Below are 20,562 nucleotides of genomic sequence, written 5' to 3' on the forward strand. Positions count from 1 at the left end.
AAAAAACAAAAAAAAATCAAAAACCCAAAAGAGTCAGAAGGGCTTAGAGATTGGGAAGAAAGAAAAAACAAAGCAAAATCCGTCCCCCTCCCCCAGTCTTATTCTCTTCAAGTCACATACCTGATACCCAAGAAAACCTAAGGTTAGACAAAGAATCTGGGAGAATTGGTTCAGGACGTGTAATATACCAAACCATCACCTGAACTTCATAACAGTGCAGCAAAATTTGAAGAGTGGTCAAACAGATTTTAAAAAGACTGGTCCTTCAACTCCTACTATCAAGAATACAGTTTGGAGCACACACTCTGTCCACCTGATGGGGAATGGTTAAAATGACAATTTGGTATGGGGAGGTTTAAAAAAAAAAAAAAAAAGGAGATGGGATAGATTGCTAGGAAACTATAATCTACATGAGAGAAACTAGGAAAATTTAAAAAGTTCTTTAAGATGTTTCTTTCTCATGTTTTAGGCTCTGAAATATTTAAGCACTAATAAGGCACATTTATTTATTTAGGTTTTTTTTGAGACAGGGTTTTTCTATATAGTCTTGGTTGTTCTGGAATTCAGAGGCCCACCTGTCTGTCTTTTGAATTCTGGGATCAAAGGTGTGTACCACCACACAGGGATACTAAAAAGGTTTGTTTTCTTTTGTTTGTGTTTCAAGACTGGGTTTCTCTGTGTAGTGCTGGCTGTTCTGGACTCGCTTTGTAGACCAGGCTGACCTCGAACTCACAGTGATCCACCTGCCTCTGCCTCCCAGTGCTGGGATTAAGGTCGGCTCTAAACAGGTATTTTTTTTCTTTTTGATTCATTTTTATAGTTACAGACAGTTGTGAGTTGCCATGTGGATGCTAGGAATTGAACTCAGGTACTCTGGAAGAACAGGCACTAAGCCACCTTTCTAGACTGACCTCTTCACCGCACACTCTCTAGGAAAGGTTCTACTCTGACAGCAAACTGGAAGGGCAATGGTAGTAATAGTGGGTGCCCAATGGTCCCTGCTTGTCGAAATCAGCTACATGGCCACACAATTGTTAGGGTACTCTGGAACCTCATCCTTGCATTCACAGAGCAACCCAGTACCACTCCCTTCCAGTCATGTTGCCACAGGGGCCACATTCTCCATTTTATTTCCCATAGGGCTTTAGGGTTCCAATTACATGTTCCAATAGAAAAGCACATAGTGAGATATTCTTTAAAAATCCATTCTCTAAATGATGTTCCACTGGCCGACGAACATAGACTTTTTGGAAAGCAAAGCTACACCACCACCACAGTTCTAAGTGCTACAACCCTTTCCCGAATGTTACAAGTAGGAACCACAGCTGCTTCACCATCAGGGGGAATTGTCTACTAGTATGTAAAGAACGCCCTGGCCTGTTAACAGAGTTCCTATCACTCAGGGAACCCGCAGGGCAGGACAAAGGGAATATGAAGGCTGACAAGGATAAGGAAAGCAATAGCAGGGTGAAAGCCCAAATAAAGAATTTCAGCCCCCGCCCCAGGCTAACAGTTGCCCTACATGCTAAGCCTAGAAAGACACCAAGCTACCAGCTCTAAGCTAGGGGTCAAGCTTGGCATCTAAAGCCAGGAGCTTCGCTTTCACTCCAGCCTCATCTTGGAGCACTTTCCAAATCTGTAAGCTAGAAGTTTCTCCTATCTTCTTTCAGCTAGGAGAGCCTATTCCCTGCAGTCTGAGACACAGGAAGGAAAGCAATGGTCAAACTTCAATCTCTGGCCCTGGGAGAGTACGCAGCTATCAACCCCTGCCCCCCCCCCCCCCCCAGCCAGTCTCCAGAAACAGAAAGAAAGAGCCACCGTTGAATTTCATTTTCTGCTGGCCACAGAAAGATAGAAGCCTGGCCAAGGCTGTCCAATGTTACCATTCCCACATCTTTCCCAAACCACTATTTTCTTTGCCCCCTGCCCACCCAGAAGATTGCTACCTAACTCTTAGGCTTTGCACTTTCCTTCAATTTCTACAATTCCTAAACAAAGAGACGTAGGGAAAACACCAATCGACAGACTATAAACATCTATAAGGGAGCTCACTAAGGACTGGGTGCATTTCCACATGCTCTGTGGATGGGTCGTTCTGTGGATGAGGTAGCACAGCCTTCCTTGGCAAAGACTAGGACTCCCTCCTGGCAGGCAGGTCAGAGGCCTGGCAGAGCAGCCTCTCATTGTGCACTCCCTAGGGCAGGCAGCAGCGAGTCTGGGAGGAGAAAGGATCCCTTTGAAGCACATGGCGCTAAGAGCTTCCCAGTGACCATGGAAACAGGCACAGTGGGTTCCCAGCCTGAGAACCAGGAAGGGCCAGCCTGGATTCAAACACAAAACATACACAGGGCACATAAGATCTAAAAAGCAGGGGACCAAGACTAAGGGTAGCCTTGGCTGGCAGGGGCTGAGAGGCTCCCAGTTAGGAAAAGTCTAGCCTACGGTGCTGTGCAGGTTGATGGGAAGCAAGGAGCCTCTTTTCGTTCCCAAGGCTTTCTTTTCACTAGTCGCTGCCCCTTGGGTCCTATTCAGCACCTCATCAGGTCAGTATAGTTGGACTTTAGCTGGCCTACTGGCAGGAATGGATCAAAGGAGCTGCACAAAGGATCACTGCAGCCTCACCCCACCCCCTCCTCCCTTGGGATGAGGCCCCCAACAAGGTGATCCGGTGGAAATCACTGGGGGAGGGTGAGAAAGAGACAGCTTTCAAGTCTGACTTTCTGTTAGAAGAGACACAAAGCACAGCATGACAGGACTAGCAGGTCAGAGCTCCTACTTCTGGGATAGATGACTGTTCTTAAGTGAAGGCATTGCGGGGAGGGGGTAGCCACCTAGACTGGCACCTGGGGTATGCTCTGATACCCTAGATACCAGCAGCCATGTGCACGGTGCTTCTGGGTCCCCTTTCACAGCTGTCTGCCTCTTCCTGAGATGAAGTTACACTGAAAAGTCTCCATGTTATCTGAGAGTCTTTGTGACATTTTGGGCTTAATTTTGTCAGGGTTCCAACTTAAAAGAGGGAGAAAAAAACGAGCTGGCCTTTCTTTATCCTTCAGCAAGATAAAAAAAAAAACCAATATAATTATAATGTGTTAAGGAGGACAGATCCTGCTTACAGATAAGTATCTCTGTCTTGCACTAGAGGGAATAAAAATAAAATCTGGCTTAGGGACAGACCATGGAAGACCCCAGAAAAGGGCACAAGCCCACTTTAGCCACATACTCAGCTGCAGGGTGAACAGGGCAGACTTTATAGACCAGCTTCTCTTGAGGGAGGCAGTGTTTGGACAGGCCTGCAATTTGAGAAGCCTGTTAGGTGCATTCTCCCTTTCTTACCTTTGTTGGTCTGCCAAATTATTTACTTGGCTTCTTAACTCTAAATCTCTGAAACACACCTGGATTGCAGAAAACAAACAATTTTCTTATTTTTTCTAACTCATGTAAGAGTCCAATCTAAGCAAAGGTAACAATATCATGAGGGGGTCAGAAATAAAGAAAGGCTGGTTAAGAGATGCCACTTTGCATAACTCAGTCACTTCTTAAGAGGCAGGTAAATAACCAAGATTCTTGCCTTCTGTGTATGGTTGTGGGTTGGGGATAGGTGGTAGTTCCAAGGGTCACATGAATAACCAACAGATTTCACAGGTGAGCCTTTTGCAAATGAAATGGATTTTTTTTTTTTAAGCGTTTAGGGTGGAGTCAGTTCTATTGCCAAGTAGAAGTCTGCGGTAGTCAACTGCATTTGTTATTATTATTATTTATGTATTATTATTATTTACATAACCATGCTATTAAAAAAAGCTAACTGCCTTTTAACATCAGATCGAGGGCCATGTACCAGGGAGAATGGGATGCTGCAACCAACCACAAAGGCTGAATGTGCTTTAGATGAAAATTAAGGCCCCAAATCAATTGAAAAATAAAACTGAGAGGGTGGGGGTGGGGTGGGAGGAAGGTTCTTTAGATGTTTTTTAAAAGGACCTGGGAAAACAGGTCTAGTAGATAAGAAACCATTACTCCCATCTCTCTTTGCCATGTGTGCCTACCTATCAGCCTATTTGCTCCTGAGGCTGAGTGGTCTACAGTTAGGCTTCCATATAGGTTCTCAACAAAACCAGTTCATTGAGACAGGTAGACATCAATTAGCAAAACGCTGCACTGTCTGTGGGTACTCATCTTAGGCTCTCCAGAATCCCAGCTACTGATCCTACCTACCCTTTACACTCTCATCCCCAAGCCTGAGAATAAGGGTCTGCAGTCTAGTGTTCATGAGCAAACCGTTAAGAGAAAATCTACATTGAAAATATTTTGATCTTGAACATTCTAAAACAGGACTTCTTTGAGCTGTTTTCTTTTCAAAGGCACTAAAAGCGCAGCCGTGGTGGGAGGCTTACTGACAGCTGTCATTAGCTTACACCCTTTCTGCAGCAGCACCTCTGTTACCTTTACTTAAGGTAGATAGTCTTGCCTTCCCTTACTTAGAAATGATGGAATGTACTTTTAAGCGTGTGAGAAATAAAGCCCTGAGGTTGGCCAGCAGGGGCATCTACATTTCTGAATACTTTCTGGGATTCTAGGATGTATTTTCCAGAACTATCATTAGCTTAAAAAGGAGGCTCCTAGATGGTGTGTCCGTCTTACGTCTTACGCAGTCATTCTGTGACTAAGATGGAACTGCAGGGACCTGCCACTCTTCTATTGTGGCCACACAGCCCAGATGGAACCAAGGGATCCTAGAGAGCAGATTAGGACAGGGACTAGTGATATAGACAGATCAATGCTTGCTGGCTCTCTCTTAAAAGCTTTTGGAAAGAGGAAAGGAACTCTCGAGTAGAAATTCCAGAAATCCCTCAAATATATGTCTATAATAAAATACCACAGAGAGGACAATTTAGTAATTTAGTGGGTCTCAGCAAAGAGCCACCTGATGATTACTGAGACAGAACATCGAAGTACAACCGAAGAAGTGGTAACTTAGATTTTATTAAAATGAAAGTTTTATATTACAAAGGACTTCATCAAGAAAATGACATGACAATCCATAGGAAGAAGTATTTGTTAATGATTCAAACACAGTAGCACACACCTTTAATTCCTAGTACTCTGAAGGCAGAAGCAGGCAGATCTCTGTGAGTTTAAGATCAGCTTGATCAGCATAGCCAACTCCAGGACCGCCAGTGGTATGCTATGAGACTCTGTTTCAAAACACAAAACAAAACAAAACAAAACAACAACAACCACACACACCAAAAAACAAAACAACAACCACCTGCCAGACAGCACAGAAAAAGATGATCAAACTAGCAAGCTATAGAAAAAAAGCAAATCAAGCCAGGCGCACCCTTTAATCCCAGCACTCAGGAGGCAGAGGCAGGTGGGTCGCTGTTAGTTCGAGGCCTGGTCTACAAAGCAAGTCCAGGACAGGCAAGGCTACACAGAGAAACCCTGGGGGGGGGGGGGGGGGCGAGACACAGGATGGGATGGGACCAAAAGAAAGAAAAAAAGCAAATCAAAACCCCAAGGCCAGGAAGTAAGTCAGTGAGGGTGCAGACAACTCAGAACCTTTGCTGGGAGGAACGAAGAACAGTGAAGCCACTACATAGACACACACACACTGCCAGTGGTGGGGATTGTATTGTATCTCTTGAATTTTTTTTGCATTGCTGGGGATTGAACTGAAGACTTTTTGAATGCTAAGCAAGTCCCAGGTGCTGCCATTTTTAAAAGTTTAGCAGTTCCTAAAAACTTGTGAAAAACAAGTATTTGTATGATATATATAACCTCATCCATAGATAATATATACGAACCCATAGACAAATAGTGAATTAGTGGTTGTTTAGGGCTAGAGATTGGTTTTGAAGTGATAAAATTGTTTGTATATCTGATAAGGAACTTGGATTCACACTATAAAAGGAAAATGAAAATATTCTAAAACTGTTTTTAGTAATGGTTGAACACTTTTGTGTATACACTAAAAACCACAGTACATTTTAAAAAGATTTATTTATTTATTATTATGTATACAGAGGTCGGCCTGCAGGCCAGAAGAAGGTATCAGATCACATTATGGATGGTTGTGAGCCATCGTGCGGTCTGGGAATTGAACTCAGGACCTCTAGAAGAGCAGTCAGCGCTCTTAACCGCTGAGCCATCTCTCCAGCCCCACACAGTACATGTTTTAAAGTAAGCTTGTGTATAATTTCACATAAGAACAATCTGATCAAGACTTTTTGTTTTGTTTCTAAATAGCATACAACTGTCTGTTAAACATTTCCAAATAGAAACAGGTAAAAAGTTTTGGCGATGCACAATCTTGGGTAATGTAAACTGAAATCAAGTTTTGGCTTGATTCTGACAACAATATACTTTTCCAAAATTAAAACAAAAACATACCTTACATGCTGGGGTAGAATAAAACTTGAATGTGGTAGCTAGGGACATAACTCAGATGGTTGAGTACCAGCCGAAGACACAAGAAGTCTTGGATTTAATTCCCTACCACAGCAGAAAAACAGAGATGGTGACGGCATGCCGACAACACCAGCATTTGGGAGGAGAAGGAGGCACAAGGTCATCCTCAATTACACAGGGAGTCTGAAGCCAGTCTGGCCTATGTGACATCCTGTATTTTAAATAAAACAACCCCCACCACCTCCCAGGAAACCCCTTTGAATATAGAAACAATGACCATGAGCAGATATTCTGAAAGCAACTCCCTAGCCTGACACTCTGGTGCTCAGGTGCGATTTATTAGATGGCAGACGGGGATTAATCAAGATTCCCTATTTGAGAAAATAAAGCATAAGCAAGCAGGCATCCACATGATCAACTATACAAATTACTTATAAGCATAGTTTACTTAGCTCTGGAGATGAGTGCTTTCTTTTCTTTTTTGGTAATTTTCTAAAAGTTTTCCAACTTATTTATTTATTTTTTTTTTTTGGTTTTTCGAGACAGGGTCTCTCTGTGTAGCCTTGGCTGTCCAGGATTCACTTTGTAGACCAGGCAGGCCTTGAACTCACAGGGATCCACCTGCCTCTGCCTCCCGAGTGCTGGGATTAAAGGCGTGCGCCACCACGCCCGGCAAGTTTTCCAACTTTTAAAATTATGTGTATATGTATATGTCTGTGTGTGGGCATGTGCATGTGTGAGTACAGAAGAACTCATGAAGAGCAACATGACCTCTTAACTGTTGAGCTACTGCTTTAGTCCTTCAATGAATGTTTTAAAGTAACAAAAACAACAATAGCATAACATTGTACCAAAAAGATATAATAATGCAGGGTATGACCCTAAGTTTTATAATATATTATTTTAGTATATATAATTTTAATATATTACATATTAAAACATGCTATTTTTTAAATTACAACCATTTACTGAGTATATGTGAGGGTGCACATGTCCCAGGGTGTTCATGTTGAGGTCGAAGGACAACTTGTAGGAGTCAGTTCTCTCCTAGCCTATGAGTCCTGGAGATTGAATTCAGGTCGTAAGTCTTGGTGGCAAGTGTTCAGGCTGCTAAGCTATCTCAGTGGCCTTAGATACTTTTTTTAAAGATTTGGATATATAGAAGTATGGAAATGATTTAAAGAATGGGAGAAACTTTTTTTTACAGATTGAATACCCATTTCTCTATCAAGGTTAAGTTTGTTGTTGTTTTTGGTTTTTTTGGACAGGGTTTCTCTGTGTAGCCTTCTGGACTCACTTTGTAGACCAGGCTGGCCTCGAACTCATCAATCCATCTGCCTCTGCCTTCCAAGTGCTGGGATTAAAGGCGTGTGCCACCACTGCCCGGCTCGAGGTTAGAAGCAACAGAAGAAATAAGAGTCACACAAAAATTTCAAAGGTCTGTACATCCAACAAAAAAGATGACTTAAAGGACCAATTAAAAAACATATTGGCGGGGCTGGAGAGATGGCTCAGTGGTTAAGAGCGCCGCCTGCTCTTCCAGAGGTCCTGAGTTCAATTCCCAGCAACCACATGGTGGCTCACAACCATCTATAATGTAATCTGATACCCTCTTCTGCAGATAAAGCACTCATATGCAATAAATAAAATAAATAAATCAAAAAAAAAAACATATTGGCTGGGCAGTGGTGGTACAGGCCTTTACCATATTTTTCGGACTATAAGACAGACAGACAGACAGACAGACAGACAGACAGTCTCTCTCTCTCTCTCTCTCTCTCTCTCTCTCTCTCTCTCTCTCTCTCTCTCTCTCGCCTCTCTCCTCTCTCTCTCCTCTCTCCGCTCTCGCTCTCTCTCTCCTCTCTCTCTCTTCTTCTCTCCTCTCTCTCTCTCTCTCTCTCTGGGGCAGGAGGTGTGGCTCAGCTTTAGAAAGCCTGCCTGATGTGTAAACCCTGGGTTCTATCCTCACATGGCAAATAACAACATAGTGAATAAGTACTCACACAGTATTATTTTTGAAAACCTACATTAAAATCTATGTTTAAAAATGATTAAGAGCCCAAAAGGGAAATGTTAGGTTCAAAGTAGCAACCCCACCTCCCCCAAATGGCAATGCTGGTGACAATGTCCTAAACAGAAGAACTTTGGCCAGGTAAACAGAAGCCTAAAGGTGGGTTTCTGTTTACCAGGAACTTCCCTTATTCTTCTCTCAAAGTCAAATACTTGAGTTAAGGGCATCTAGTTCCCGGTCAGTCCTAGCAGCTGGTATCGGTTCAAAACTCCTTTCCCTGGCTGACTGCCATATAAAATCCATTTGGCTTCCCACTGTTTTGCTTCTCTCTGCCCACTGAGAGTAGCCTTGGCAGTTTGAGCCCCATGAAATCTTTCTTTCTACCTATAGAGTGGTCTAGTTCAGTGGTTTCTTTGTACCCTCACTTAGGGAAAACATTTAACAAAAAAGGAAATTAAGCTAGCACATAGAAAAAAATGTTTGGGTTTATAATGTCAGTCCAACGCAGAATTTGGGGCTAACCTGGTCTATAGAATTCCAGGATAGCCAAGGCTATGCAGAGAAACTCTGTCTTGAAAAACCAAAACCCATTGTACTTCAATCTCTCTGTTTGCTCTTCTGAGTACCCTCTTTAATCAGGAATAAAGTTTGTCCTGTCCGGCATGTTGGTTGGAGTAGAGGTCTCTTTTTATGTAACCAGTGGTGCACACCTTTAATCCCGGAACTCTGAGGTGGCAGGTGGATCTCTGAATCTCTGAGTTCAAAACCAGCCTGGTCTACAAAGTGAGTTCCAAGACTGCTGTGAAGTTTGCGCTTCTTTCTTAGACCTGACTCAGGTGTGGCCACTCCTTTCTCTTTGGTGCAAGAGTATTTTTTTCCTTCTGATACTTTGGGTTCTACTACTCAGGGTCTAAATCTCCCAATCCTGCCATGTCATTGCTTGTGGGCCATGTGGCTGACCTCCATGCTGGCTTAACTCAATGGTGTGTCTTTATTTTCCTTCTCTTCTCCGTTCTCTTCCTTCAGGCAGCTGCTGAGATTTATAGCTTGTCTGCCCTGGGATTTTCTTTTAAATTTAAATAAAACTGTCCTCACATTTCCATTGAGTCTGTCCTTTTAACAATGAAGCTAGTAACTACAAGATGGAACACAGATTTCCTCAGCATCATCTGACAACTATGAAGAAAGTCTCTGATAACATAGTTAGTGGTCTGTACGGGAATATTACAGAAGCTTTTCTGGGTCTGAAGACACAGCATGACCTTCGTTTGAACCTAGGAGATCCAGATGACACTCTATTGAAGCCAGGTACAAGTGTTGAACACTACTCTTACAGCCATTAGAAATGCTGAGGCAGGGCTGGAGAGATGGCTCAGAGGTTAAGAGCACCGTCTGTTCTTCCGAAGGTTCTGAATTCAATTCCCAGCAACCACATGGTGGCTCACGACCACCTGTAATGAGATCCAGTGCCTTCTTGTGGTGGGCAGGCATGCCTGTGGGCAGAATACTGTATAAATAATAAATAAATCTTAAAAAGAAAGAAAGAAAGAAATGCTGAGGCAGAAGAATAACAATCTGTAGAAAATAAGACTCTAGAAATTAACAAATGAAAAGCGGCAGGTATAGAGAGGCTTCTACCAACCAGAACTTTGCGAAGCCAAGTAATCAAAAAAATAAAAACAAAAATTTTTATCAAGTGATACTTAAAAAAAAAAGGGGGGGGGCTGGAGAGATAGCTCAGCGGTTAAGAGCTCTGCTTACTCTACTCTTCCAGAGGTCCTGAGTTCAATTCCCAGCAACCACATGGTGGCTCACAACCATCTACAATAAGATCTGGTGCCCTCTTCTGGTATACATTCAGACAAAGTACTGTGTACATAATAAATAAATAAATCTAAAAAAAAGGGGGGGGGGGCTGGAGAGATGGCTCAGCGGCTAAGAGCACTGACTGCTCTTCCAGGGGTCCTGAGTTCAATTCCCAGCAACCACATGGTGGCTCACAACCATCTATAATGTGATCTGATGCCCTCTTCTGGCCTTCAGGGGTACAAGCAGGCAGAGCAATGTATACATAATAAATAAATAAATGAATGAATGAATGAATGAATAAATAAATCTTTAAAAAAACAAAAACAAAAACAAAAAAAAACCCCCGATTTTTACAAAAGAATCTGCTGTTTACAAATAGATGAAAAGGGCCGGAGAGATGGCTCAGAGGTTAAGAGCACTGGCTGCTCTTCCAGAGGCCCTGAGTTCAATTCCCAGTACCCACATGGTGGCTTACACCATCTATAATGGCATCTGATGCCCCCTTCTGGCCTGCATGTGTGCATGTAGACAGAACACTCATACATTTAAAAATTCATAAAATTTTAAAACACAAATAGATGAAAAGGCTGAAAGCTTTTAGCCTTTAAATAGTAATTCAAATTTTTATTTTTTAAAAAATCAGAGTTGGGGAGATGGCTCCATGGGGAGAATGTGGAGGACACCAGAGGATGTCTTCTGATATCACACACACAAGACATGGCATGCGCACACACAGGCACCACAGACACGCACACGCATCGCAAATGGGGCTAGGAATGAAGGTAACAGGTCCACTGAATGTTCCACTTTTCTCTAAGTTATTTAAGAGTGAGAAATTACTGCAACAAATTCATGTTGAAGTGTGAAGGCCAAGTTCTTTAATCAGCACAAGAAATAGCACAAGTTCTTCTGGATGACTAAAATCTTATTGACTCTAACAATGCTTAGAGTAAATGGAATATGTTCATATTTTTATAACTTAATTTTTTAAACAGGAACAACATATTGTATTAAATACGTAGAGTCTCATCTATATGGGCTTGGTTACAGAAGCTAATAGGGTGCTTGAGGTCAGATTATTCTTCTTTTGAAAAATTTCATTCACTTTGTATAATTGTTCTACCTACATGTTTGTGCATCAAATGTGGGTCAATTCACCGAGGATCAGAGACCTCAGAGTGCTCAGTGCTAAGTGGATGCCTATATTACATCCCTTCCCTGAAAGATAAGAGCTGCTGTGGCGGATGACAAAGAAAACTGTTTTCCAGGTGTAACAGGCAGATGCACATATGAACTAGTGATTGTGATAATGTGCGTAAGACCTGAAAACATTTATTCAAGTCAGACAAAACCACAGCATGGGAGGGTAGAGGGAGGCATGAAGTCACACCTCTAGTTGAGGAGCTACTGACATCTGATTGCTGCTGGGGGAGAAAAAGTCAGCTTTCTTTATACATGGTACCTGGTATATTAATCCCATTCCGGGGCAGGCCTTATGCTCAGGAGTGTTATGACAACATGAACTGGACTTAGGAGGGCGGGGGGTGGAGTGAGAGAATAAGCAACGACGTAAAGTTGGGAGGTATGGAATAATCTGGAGTAGTTAGGGAGGAGGAATTAATATGATTAATATGATTAAGATACACTATGTGACAGTCTCAGAGAATTACTGTTTTTTAAAAGAGAAAGGTTTTGATGCCAACAATAAAAACCACAAACAAACTTGTCTGTTTTGAGAGCTATAGTTTGAAAGACAGGGAAGACTTTCCTGGGACAGACTGATGTACAGAAGAGGATGAGGCTCTCTGGCCGTTTCTGTCTCCTTTTCTTCTGTATACCAGGACGCAGAAGTAGCAGGCATCCCTTCATGGGACTACATTTTAATCACTTAAGGAACAAAAATTTAGGGCTGTCGTTGCTATTTTTGCTGTGTTATGGAGCCCAGGCTGGCCTAGAATTCATTACGCAGTCCATGCTGACCTCAAACTCATGCTGATCCGCTTATCTTAGTCTCTCAAGTGCTGGGATTCCAGACATAAACCAGCACACCTCTCTTTATTATAATTAATTATACCTACTGCCATTCTACTCCATATTACTACTGTAAAATGACTTAAGAGACATCACATTTTATTTGCATAAAATATACATAATATAGACTTTATCATTTTTATTATTAAGTGCACAGGTCAGGAGCATGAAGTATATTGTCAATCATGGCTATCAATAACCTCCAGAACCTTTCCAACTAAACCAACCTGCTTTAAAAACAAAAAAATCTCTTATGCTCCTAGAGTCTGGCAACCACCATTTATTTCACTTTTCCTATTTCTGGATTTCACTATCAAAGCAAATACAACTTTTGATGCTAAAAGAAACAGAAGAATAGCAAGGGGAGAGGAGATGGAGAAAGGAAGGGAGCATGGACAACGAACGCCACTGTGTTTAGTATATTCATCTTGCTTTGCTGTTCTTCCCCATCTCCTGCTTTCAGCCCCTTCCCTCACTAGGACACACCCATGTACACAAGTCTTCTCTCAACAGACCCACTTCAAATGACCTGCGAATACCGCACAGCAGCGTGGGCGGCATTCTTGACTTAGCAACTCCAGGGTCTTGCTTAGGGATAGCAGTTCAGCACTACTCCAGCCCCCACCCCTTTTCTGAAGAACACAGTTTCTTCCTACCCTCACACATGACAAGGTGAGACAGGCTTAGTTTCAAAGTATATTTTCAGTGCCAGAACACAACTGATCAGGCTAAAGAAGAGTGCCTGATTTGAGATGGGCCAATGAATCCCTTTCTTGGAATCTTTTAGACTCACACCAGGAATACTGGGGTTGTATCTCCAGAGTAGGTGGGGCTCTGAGGAAGGGGCTGCTGACTTGGTGAGGAGTGGCAGTACAGTTGTAGGTTCTGTGATACAGCCCAATCTTCAGAACAATTGCCCTCTCTATGGAGAGTTGTGATTCTACCATGTAGAAGCAACTGTCCTCCCCACACCCAGATGATACTGAAAGCAGCTGGTGTTTATTATCTAGAAAAGACTGGCAGAGACAAGAATTCAACACTGGTGAAACACAGAATAGTTCTGTTCAGCTCCAGGCGCTGATGAATGGTATGGTCTCAGATCACGTGGAGAGCCTTGCTAGGACTCCGTTTCCTCACTGTAATATGAAATGTGGACAAGCAAAGGCACCTACAGTTCCGGGAAGGCAGTGTGCACCTGCCCAGGATGGCTGCAGAAGCCATGTTCTGAACTAGGTGCCCTGCTAACACCTCACAGTCCTACAACAATCTGAGGGGTGGTGCTTCACAAAGGAGCAAGTCACCAAGTTGCCTTTCTAAGATCACTCAGCCAAGGTGGCATTCTAACAAAATCCTCTAAATATCTTTTCATTAACTTTCCCATACCATCTTTTGAAGCACTGGACATAGACAGGTCCAGGCTTGGTGGATCTACTGTATTTAAAAAAGCTAGCACAGAATTGGTCTATCTGGGGCTTGGGGAGTTGGAATTTCAGAATTCAGTTCAAGGCAATTATGCTAGAAAGCCTAGCACACCATGAGTCTCTCTGAGAATTTAATAGTTCATAATAACCAAATTAAGATTAACCTTTTACATTCTTTGTGCCCTGTAAGATTCTTAATAAATGCTATGAAACCGAGGGGCTGAAATGTCTGAGGCGTAAAGACTCTTACACGTTGGAAATGATTTAAGACTCTTCTTGTCAGGAGTGGTGACGCACACCTTTAATCCCAGCACTCAGGAAGCAGAGGCAGGAGAATCACTGTGAGTTCAAGGCCAGCCTAGTCTATAAAGTGAGTCCAGGACAGCCAGCCAATGATACACAGAGAAACCCTGTCTCTAAAAACAAAACAAACAATCAAACAAACAAACAAAAAGAACCAACAAAACAAAAAGAATGAAAACAGAAAAGAAAAAAGATTCTTCTCAAAGTAAGTTGGCCCCAAATGCCAATTCTACTGTTTTACTGTCATGGTGTTAAGTCTTTCAGTCTGTAATGAGAGCATCAGGGAAGATCCTAACCATGATGCAAAAGCTCAGGATTTCAGACAAGCAAGGCTCTAGAACATTATCTTCACACTAAGTAAAAGAGAAATCACTGGTGGCTGCAGATTTGTCTGAGCTTGGCCTGACTGGGTGTCCTGGCCTGCTTCTTCCCTATGGAGTTTGTCCTTACCCAACTCTACTTACCTTCTACAGAATCAAAAGGATTAGAAGGACATGATCATAAATTAATAACCATCAATGAGTTTAAAGAGTTGAACTCAAAGGCTGGAGAGATGGCTCAGAGGTTAAAAGCGCCGCCTGCTCTTCCAAAGGTCCCGAGTTCAATTCCCAGCAACCATATGGTGGCTCACAACCATCTATAATGTGATCTGATGCCCTCTCCTGGCCTGCAAGTGTATGTGTAGGCAGAGCACTGTATACATAATAAGTAAATAAATCTTTAATAAAAAAAAAAAAAAAAAAAGAGTTGAACTCAAAAACCCTTGGTAATAAACCAAGGTGATGAATTTATGTCTTTTGCTTTTAAAATAAAACTTGAACTCCTAGAGAGGCATTTATGTTTCTTAAAATCTTCAAGGTTTCAGCTCATGATTTTCTGTGGGCTGGTAGGGCAGAGCACATGAGGCCTGTCTCCAACCCTCCTGGTTTCCCACAGGCTTTTCTGTGGCAACAGAGACAAGTGTCAACATCACAGCAGTTTCTCCATCCCTACCAGCACTCTGGGCTGGCTGTGATTTCTTCCTATGCCTTTTAAGTTCTGTTCTTTATTGCAGTGCTGGCAATGGACCCAGGGCCTCACATGCTAGGCAGGAGCTCTATCACCAAGTTACACTCCTAGCCCACTTCCTAGGCCTTTGCACTCCTCCTTGTCAATAGCCACTGCCTCTGCCATAGCCACTGAAAGCCAAGATAATAGAAGGAAAATCATACTGCCTGCAGGACTGGCATGCTGAGCTGTGGGGAGGAATACTATGCCTTCCCCCACCAGGGTCTTTTGTTTCTACTCTTGGCAACCCAGGGAGTAAAAAACAGAGTTGGCAAAGTCAATGAAATTAAAGTTTTAAACGAAGAGGAAGAAGAGGAGGAGGGGGAGGAGGAGGGGGAGGAGGAGGAGGAAAAGGAGGAGGAGGAGGAGGAGGAGGAGGGTGTCATAATTCATCATATCTCCTCTATGAACCCATGTTTAAAGCAAATGGGAAATCAGCTCACTCTGTCTGGCCCAGGCATTTTTACTTATGATTTTATTCAGGTGCCAACTCTTAAGACAAACAGCAACAGCAAACATGTGCTGCCTTGTGCCACAACCCTGTCCCAGCCTTTCCCAATAGAAACAGGTTGCTGCTCTTAGGCAGGTGGAGCCATATACTGAACTCCTAGGCCCCCACATTTAATAACTATTTCATGATGAGTAAACACAAGAAGTGCTCAATGATTCAGTACATATCTAAGGTTTCCATTCCCCTGGCTTCACAGACCAGCAAGCCAAGCCATATGAAACTCAAGTAAACCATGGTGTGGATGATTCAGGCAGTGGGGAAACAGTTTTGTTCTTAGTGACTTTAACACATGCCCATCACTAAACCATCAAAGGACAATAAGGGGGACCCTGTTCCACCCCATTTATAGACACCAGAGATGGATCCCACCTCCACTCCCCAGGCTGGGGGAAACAAACGAAGCTAATAAGCTGAGAATGGAGGAGCAGCAGCAGCGTGAGCATAGGAGCACACTGCATATTCGAAGCAGCCGCCTACAAGGAGAGCACTGTTCTGCCCCTGTGGATGTAGCTCGCATTTCTCCTAGGAAAACACTAAAGCTGCTCTCCTAACCATCATTACACAGCTCTGGTCAACTACTGAATGATGAAGTATCAATGCTGAGTACCTCAAACACCTTGATCCAACTCAGTGAACCATAAACCAAACAGATCGTAATTCCTGTCAGGTTTTCTCCCCCAATGAAAGGGTAGGAAAATTTGGCAAGAGTCATGCAGCTTCTCAAAAGGCAAAAGGGACATGAAAGCCACAAACAAATTAGGCTTACAAGGGTCGCCAGGACCAAAGACCTTTAAGGAGAGGCTGGCAAGAGAGTCTAGATTTAGTGATAGCTCCCTGCACCAACACCACTTCTTCTCTTGCCTTGATATCCAACAAAGCCTCAGCTTCCAAGAACAAGACTCAGTTGTCTTCCCACAGTACACAAATCTGTAGCTTTGGGGACCATAAAATGTCTAGGCAGTAAGACTACTCTTAGGGTACTACCCTTCTCACAAACAACAACAACAACAAAAAATCAAATTACTTTCACAAAACCCTTCCTTTTAACAAAATAGTTCACTTTAAAGCAGGTTAAAAGTTCCTGACAGATGGATTTCCAAAGTAAATTTATTTCTATTTTATACTGCAGTCAGAAGGAAGTTATGCTGACTTCTAGCAGCTAAAACGGCTTTTGTTTTGTTTGTTAGTGGTATGGCGATAGCCAACAGTGGCACACGAGACACCAGACAGTACTTCTCACTTCACCTCCTGCTCAGTCACTTGTGAGGTAAGTTCTAACGCAGGGCCGTAATTGCTGTCTGCTATTCTGAAACTAAGGAAGCTCTAAATTGCAACTTTTTTCATAACATACTCAACAGCAAAAATTAATGGATCTGGGGTTGGAGAGATGGCTCAGATGGCTAACAGCACTGGCTGCTCTTCCAGAGGTTCTGAGTTAAATTCCCGGCAACCACATGGTGGCTCACAACCATCTGTAGTGGAATCTGATTCCCTCTTTTGGTGTGCATGAAAACAGCACTTGTATACATAAAATAAATAAATAAATAAATAAATAAATAAATAAATAAATAAATAAATATTTTTTAAAAAATGGATCTGAACTCATTTAGAGGCAAAGCAGCTGTGGGCTAATAGAAGGCTGTTTAGATTTCAGTTAGGCCAGTTAATGTGAATATCTCTATAAAATGAATGTGTGTGATTATGGAGTACAGCCCCAGGTTACTTAACTGTATTAACCATAATACTTTCCGAATAACCCCAAATCTCAGGTCTAAAACATCTGGCCCCAAAGGTGTAAGATCCAATACTATGAGTTTTTAATATCAACCCATTTCACAGATAAGAAGTTGAGACTCCCAGGGAAAACAAGTTGCCAAAGGCCACACAGTAGGCAGGGGTAGAACAAGCTCTGAGGCTGGGGTCTCCTTCAGGGCCAAAGCTCATGAAACCCATGGTGCTGCGTTTGCTCACAGAGATTCAGAGGAAGGAGGACTATGCCAGCATGGCTCCTCTCTGGAACCAGCTATTTGGAACTCAGGAAAACACCAACCACAATGACAGTGACCCAGAAGGCCTGATGCTTACCTTGCCCAGGACAGTGAGACATGGTTTGGGGTCCAATTCTGGCTGTTCAAGCTTCACCACTCCTACCCAGCCATATTCATACAAGTCCTCTTCATCATTGTTATTACAGAGGCCCAGTGGGTGCATCTAAGAGACAAAATGGTAAGAAAATGTCAGTGGGCTGGCCACAGACTGGCTTGAACCACTTCATGCATTTCTCATTGACACTAAGCCAAAGCTACCTCAAAATTTCAAACTTTAAGGCAGAAAACAGTTTCTCAATCCATAGAGAATTCCATTTTATTACAATGAGCTGAATACTGGAGAAATTACAATAAACCCCCTAGAAATAGGTATTATACAGCCTGGAGAAATGTCTCAGCAGTTAGAGTACTGCCAGAGGACTTGGTTCAATTCCCAACATCCTCATGGTGGTTTACAACTATCTATGACTCCAGTTTCATAGGATCTGATGCCCTCTTCTGGCCTCTGTAAGTACCAGCCCTGCATATGCTACACATATACATGCAGACATAGAACCCACACCCATAAAATAAAAATATATTGTATATGCACACATTCATGTGTGTGCACATTTGTTAATGTCAGATGTCTTCTCAATTTCTTTCTTTCTTTCTTTCTTTCTTTCTTTCTTTCTTTCTTTCTTTCTTTCTTTCTTTCCTGACATAGGGTCTGTACGTGAACTTGGAGTTTTCCAATTTGGCTAGAATGGCTGGCCAGTACACCTCAGGGATCCTCCTGTCTCTGCCTACCCAATGCTGGGGTTACAGATGTGCACCACTGTGCTTGGTTTTCACAATGGTGCTGGGGATTGAATTCAAGTCCTCATGTTTGCACAGCAAGCATTTTATGGCTGCAGCCATGTCTCCAGGCCCTATAAACATATTTTATAGCTGCGTTCTGTCTTGAAATTAATAGTTTTCTAAGGTGGAAGCCACCTGATAAGAGGTAGGGAGAGAAAGCATCTCATGTAAATGCCAACATAAATTGCTATGGAATATCATAAATTGAACACTAAGCAATTGTAAATGAAACTAACCAGGAAAGAATCCTGTTTGGCTTCTAGGTGTTAAGGTCACATTAACTTATGTCTGAGGGCCTAGAGACACATTCAGGACTTTATGAGAAAGAGACCTGGAAATGTGGCAAACGTCAGTATAATTAGCAGGCTATTAAAAGTACAAATGGTTACTGGGAAATAGATGACATTCTTTGAAGTCTTTTCAAAATCTGTTACATAGCACAAAATTAAAACTAGAGCTTTTTCGTGGTGCCTCCTAGGCGGTTGGCTGTGTCAAGATGAAGCTGAATATCTCCTTCCCTGTCATCAGCTGTCAGAAACTGATTGAAGTGGACGATGAGTGCTAGCTTCATACATTCTGTGAGAAGCACCCAGCCACAGAAGTAGCTGTTGCTGCTCTGGGCGAAGAGTGGAGGGTTACGTGGTCTGGATCAGGGGTGGGAACAAGCAAGGCTTCCATGAAGCAGGGCGTTTTGACCCATGGCGGAGTGCACCTGTGATGAGCAAGGGGCATTCTTGTTACAGACCAGGGAGAACTGGAGAGAGGAAGTGCAAACCTGTCCGTGGATGCAGTGTGGGTGGCAATCTGAGTGTTGACAGACACTATTGTGCCTCCTTGGCTGGGACCTAAAAGAGCTAGCAAAATTCAAAAGCTCTTTAATCTCTCTAAAGAAGATGATGTCTGCCAATATGTTTTCAGAAAGCCCTTAAACAAAGACAGTAAGAAGCCCAGGACCAAAGCACCCAAGAATCAGCATCTTGTTGCACATAGCTCTGAAGAAACAGAGTACTAAGAAAAGCAGGAGGAGGCTGCAAAACACTAAACTTTTGGCCAAGAGAATTAAGGAAGCCAAAGAAAAGTGCCAGGAACAGACTGCCAAGAGACATAGGCTGTTCTTGCTGAGAGCTTCTATTTCTAAGTCTGAGTCCAGTCAAAAATAAATCTTTAAGAGTAACAAATAAATGATCATATACCTTAAAGGGGGGGGGGGGAAAGCCAGGTAGAGGAGAATCAGTTTATTTTCTTATACAAAACCTTGGAAATCATAGGAATCCCAGGCCTATCCTTACAGTTCCATCATTGACTCATAGCAAGCCTTTCTGTAGCAATTTCTTCCCAGGTTCTTTGGGAGCCACTAAGTTCTAAAAGGAAGCTCATTAAAATTTAGAAGTTCTAGGGCTGGAAAGCTGGCTCAGTAGTTAGGTCACTTGTTGCTCCCACAGAGGACCGGGGTTTAATTCCCAGCATCCAAATGGCAGCACACAATCATCTTTAGCACCAGTTCATGGAGATCAACACCCTCTTTTGGCTTCTGTGGGCATGCACATAGTACACATGCATGCAAGCAAAACATACATACACACAAAATAAAAATAGATCTTTAAAATAAAAAAAAAAGATTCAGAGGTTTTAAAGGTGAGATCATCAAGATTCAGGAAGTAAACCTGAGAGTCTCCGGAAGTCCATGAAGCTGACTAGATGCACAGGCTCTCCAATCTTATGTAAGTTGTAAAGACTACCAAGGACAGAGACCAACTATGTTGTCTAGCAGAAGCAGACCTGCCAAGCTTCTTTTAAAAGTCTCAGACTAGCTAAGCGGCCTACCAAAGATACCCTCTGACCTGGTGAGTTGCCTACAAGTCAAGCAGTGTGCTCCAGGATTCCAGCTTTTGTCAGCCATCATCCATGTTAGAAGGTGGGCTTTGGTGATGCGGCTATCTTTAAGTCATTCCTGTTCCTGTATGTAGCCCCTTGCCCATATTCCTGTAAGTGATCCCCAAAACCGCACTAGTTTGCCAATGTAGACCTAGGTGGCATCTGTATTTTGATCTGTCCTTGATTCCCTATCTGGGACAAGGAATAGTGTTATGTATCACAGGCTCCAGAGCCCAAGAGCAACCTGGAAAGAGG

General features: G+C 42.7%; 1 protein-coding gene across 1 annotated transcript in view; it reads right to left on the reverse strand.

Moving 5' to 3' along the window:
- The window catches only part of Znrf3 (zinc and ring finger 3), a 244,232-nt gene that overhangs the window by 129,179 nt on the left and 94,491 nt on the right, over positions 1 to 20,562 (reverse strand). Inside the window, 1 exon segment of the mRNA XM_051165019.1 lies at positions 17,630 to 17,755. Within this exon segment, the coding sequence (XP_051020976.1) occupies positions 17,630 to 17,755 (126 nt within the window).

This window comes from Acomys russatus, chromosome 22, assembly GCF_903995435.1.
Source record: "Acomys russatus chromosome 22, mAcoRus1.1, whole genome shotgun sequence".
NCBI lineage: Eukaryota > Metazoa > Chordata > Mammalia > Rodentia > Muridae > Acomys > Acomys russatus.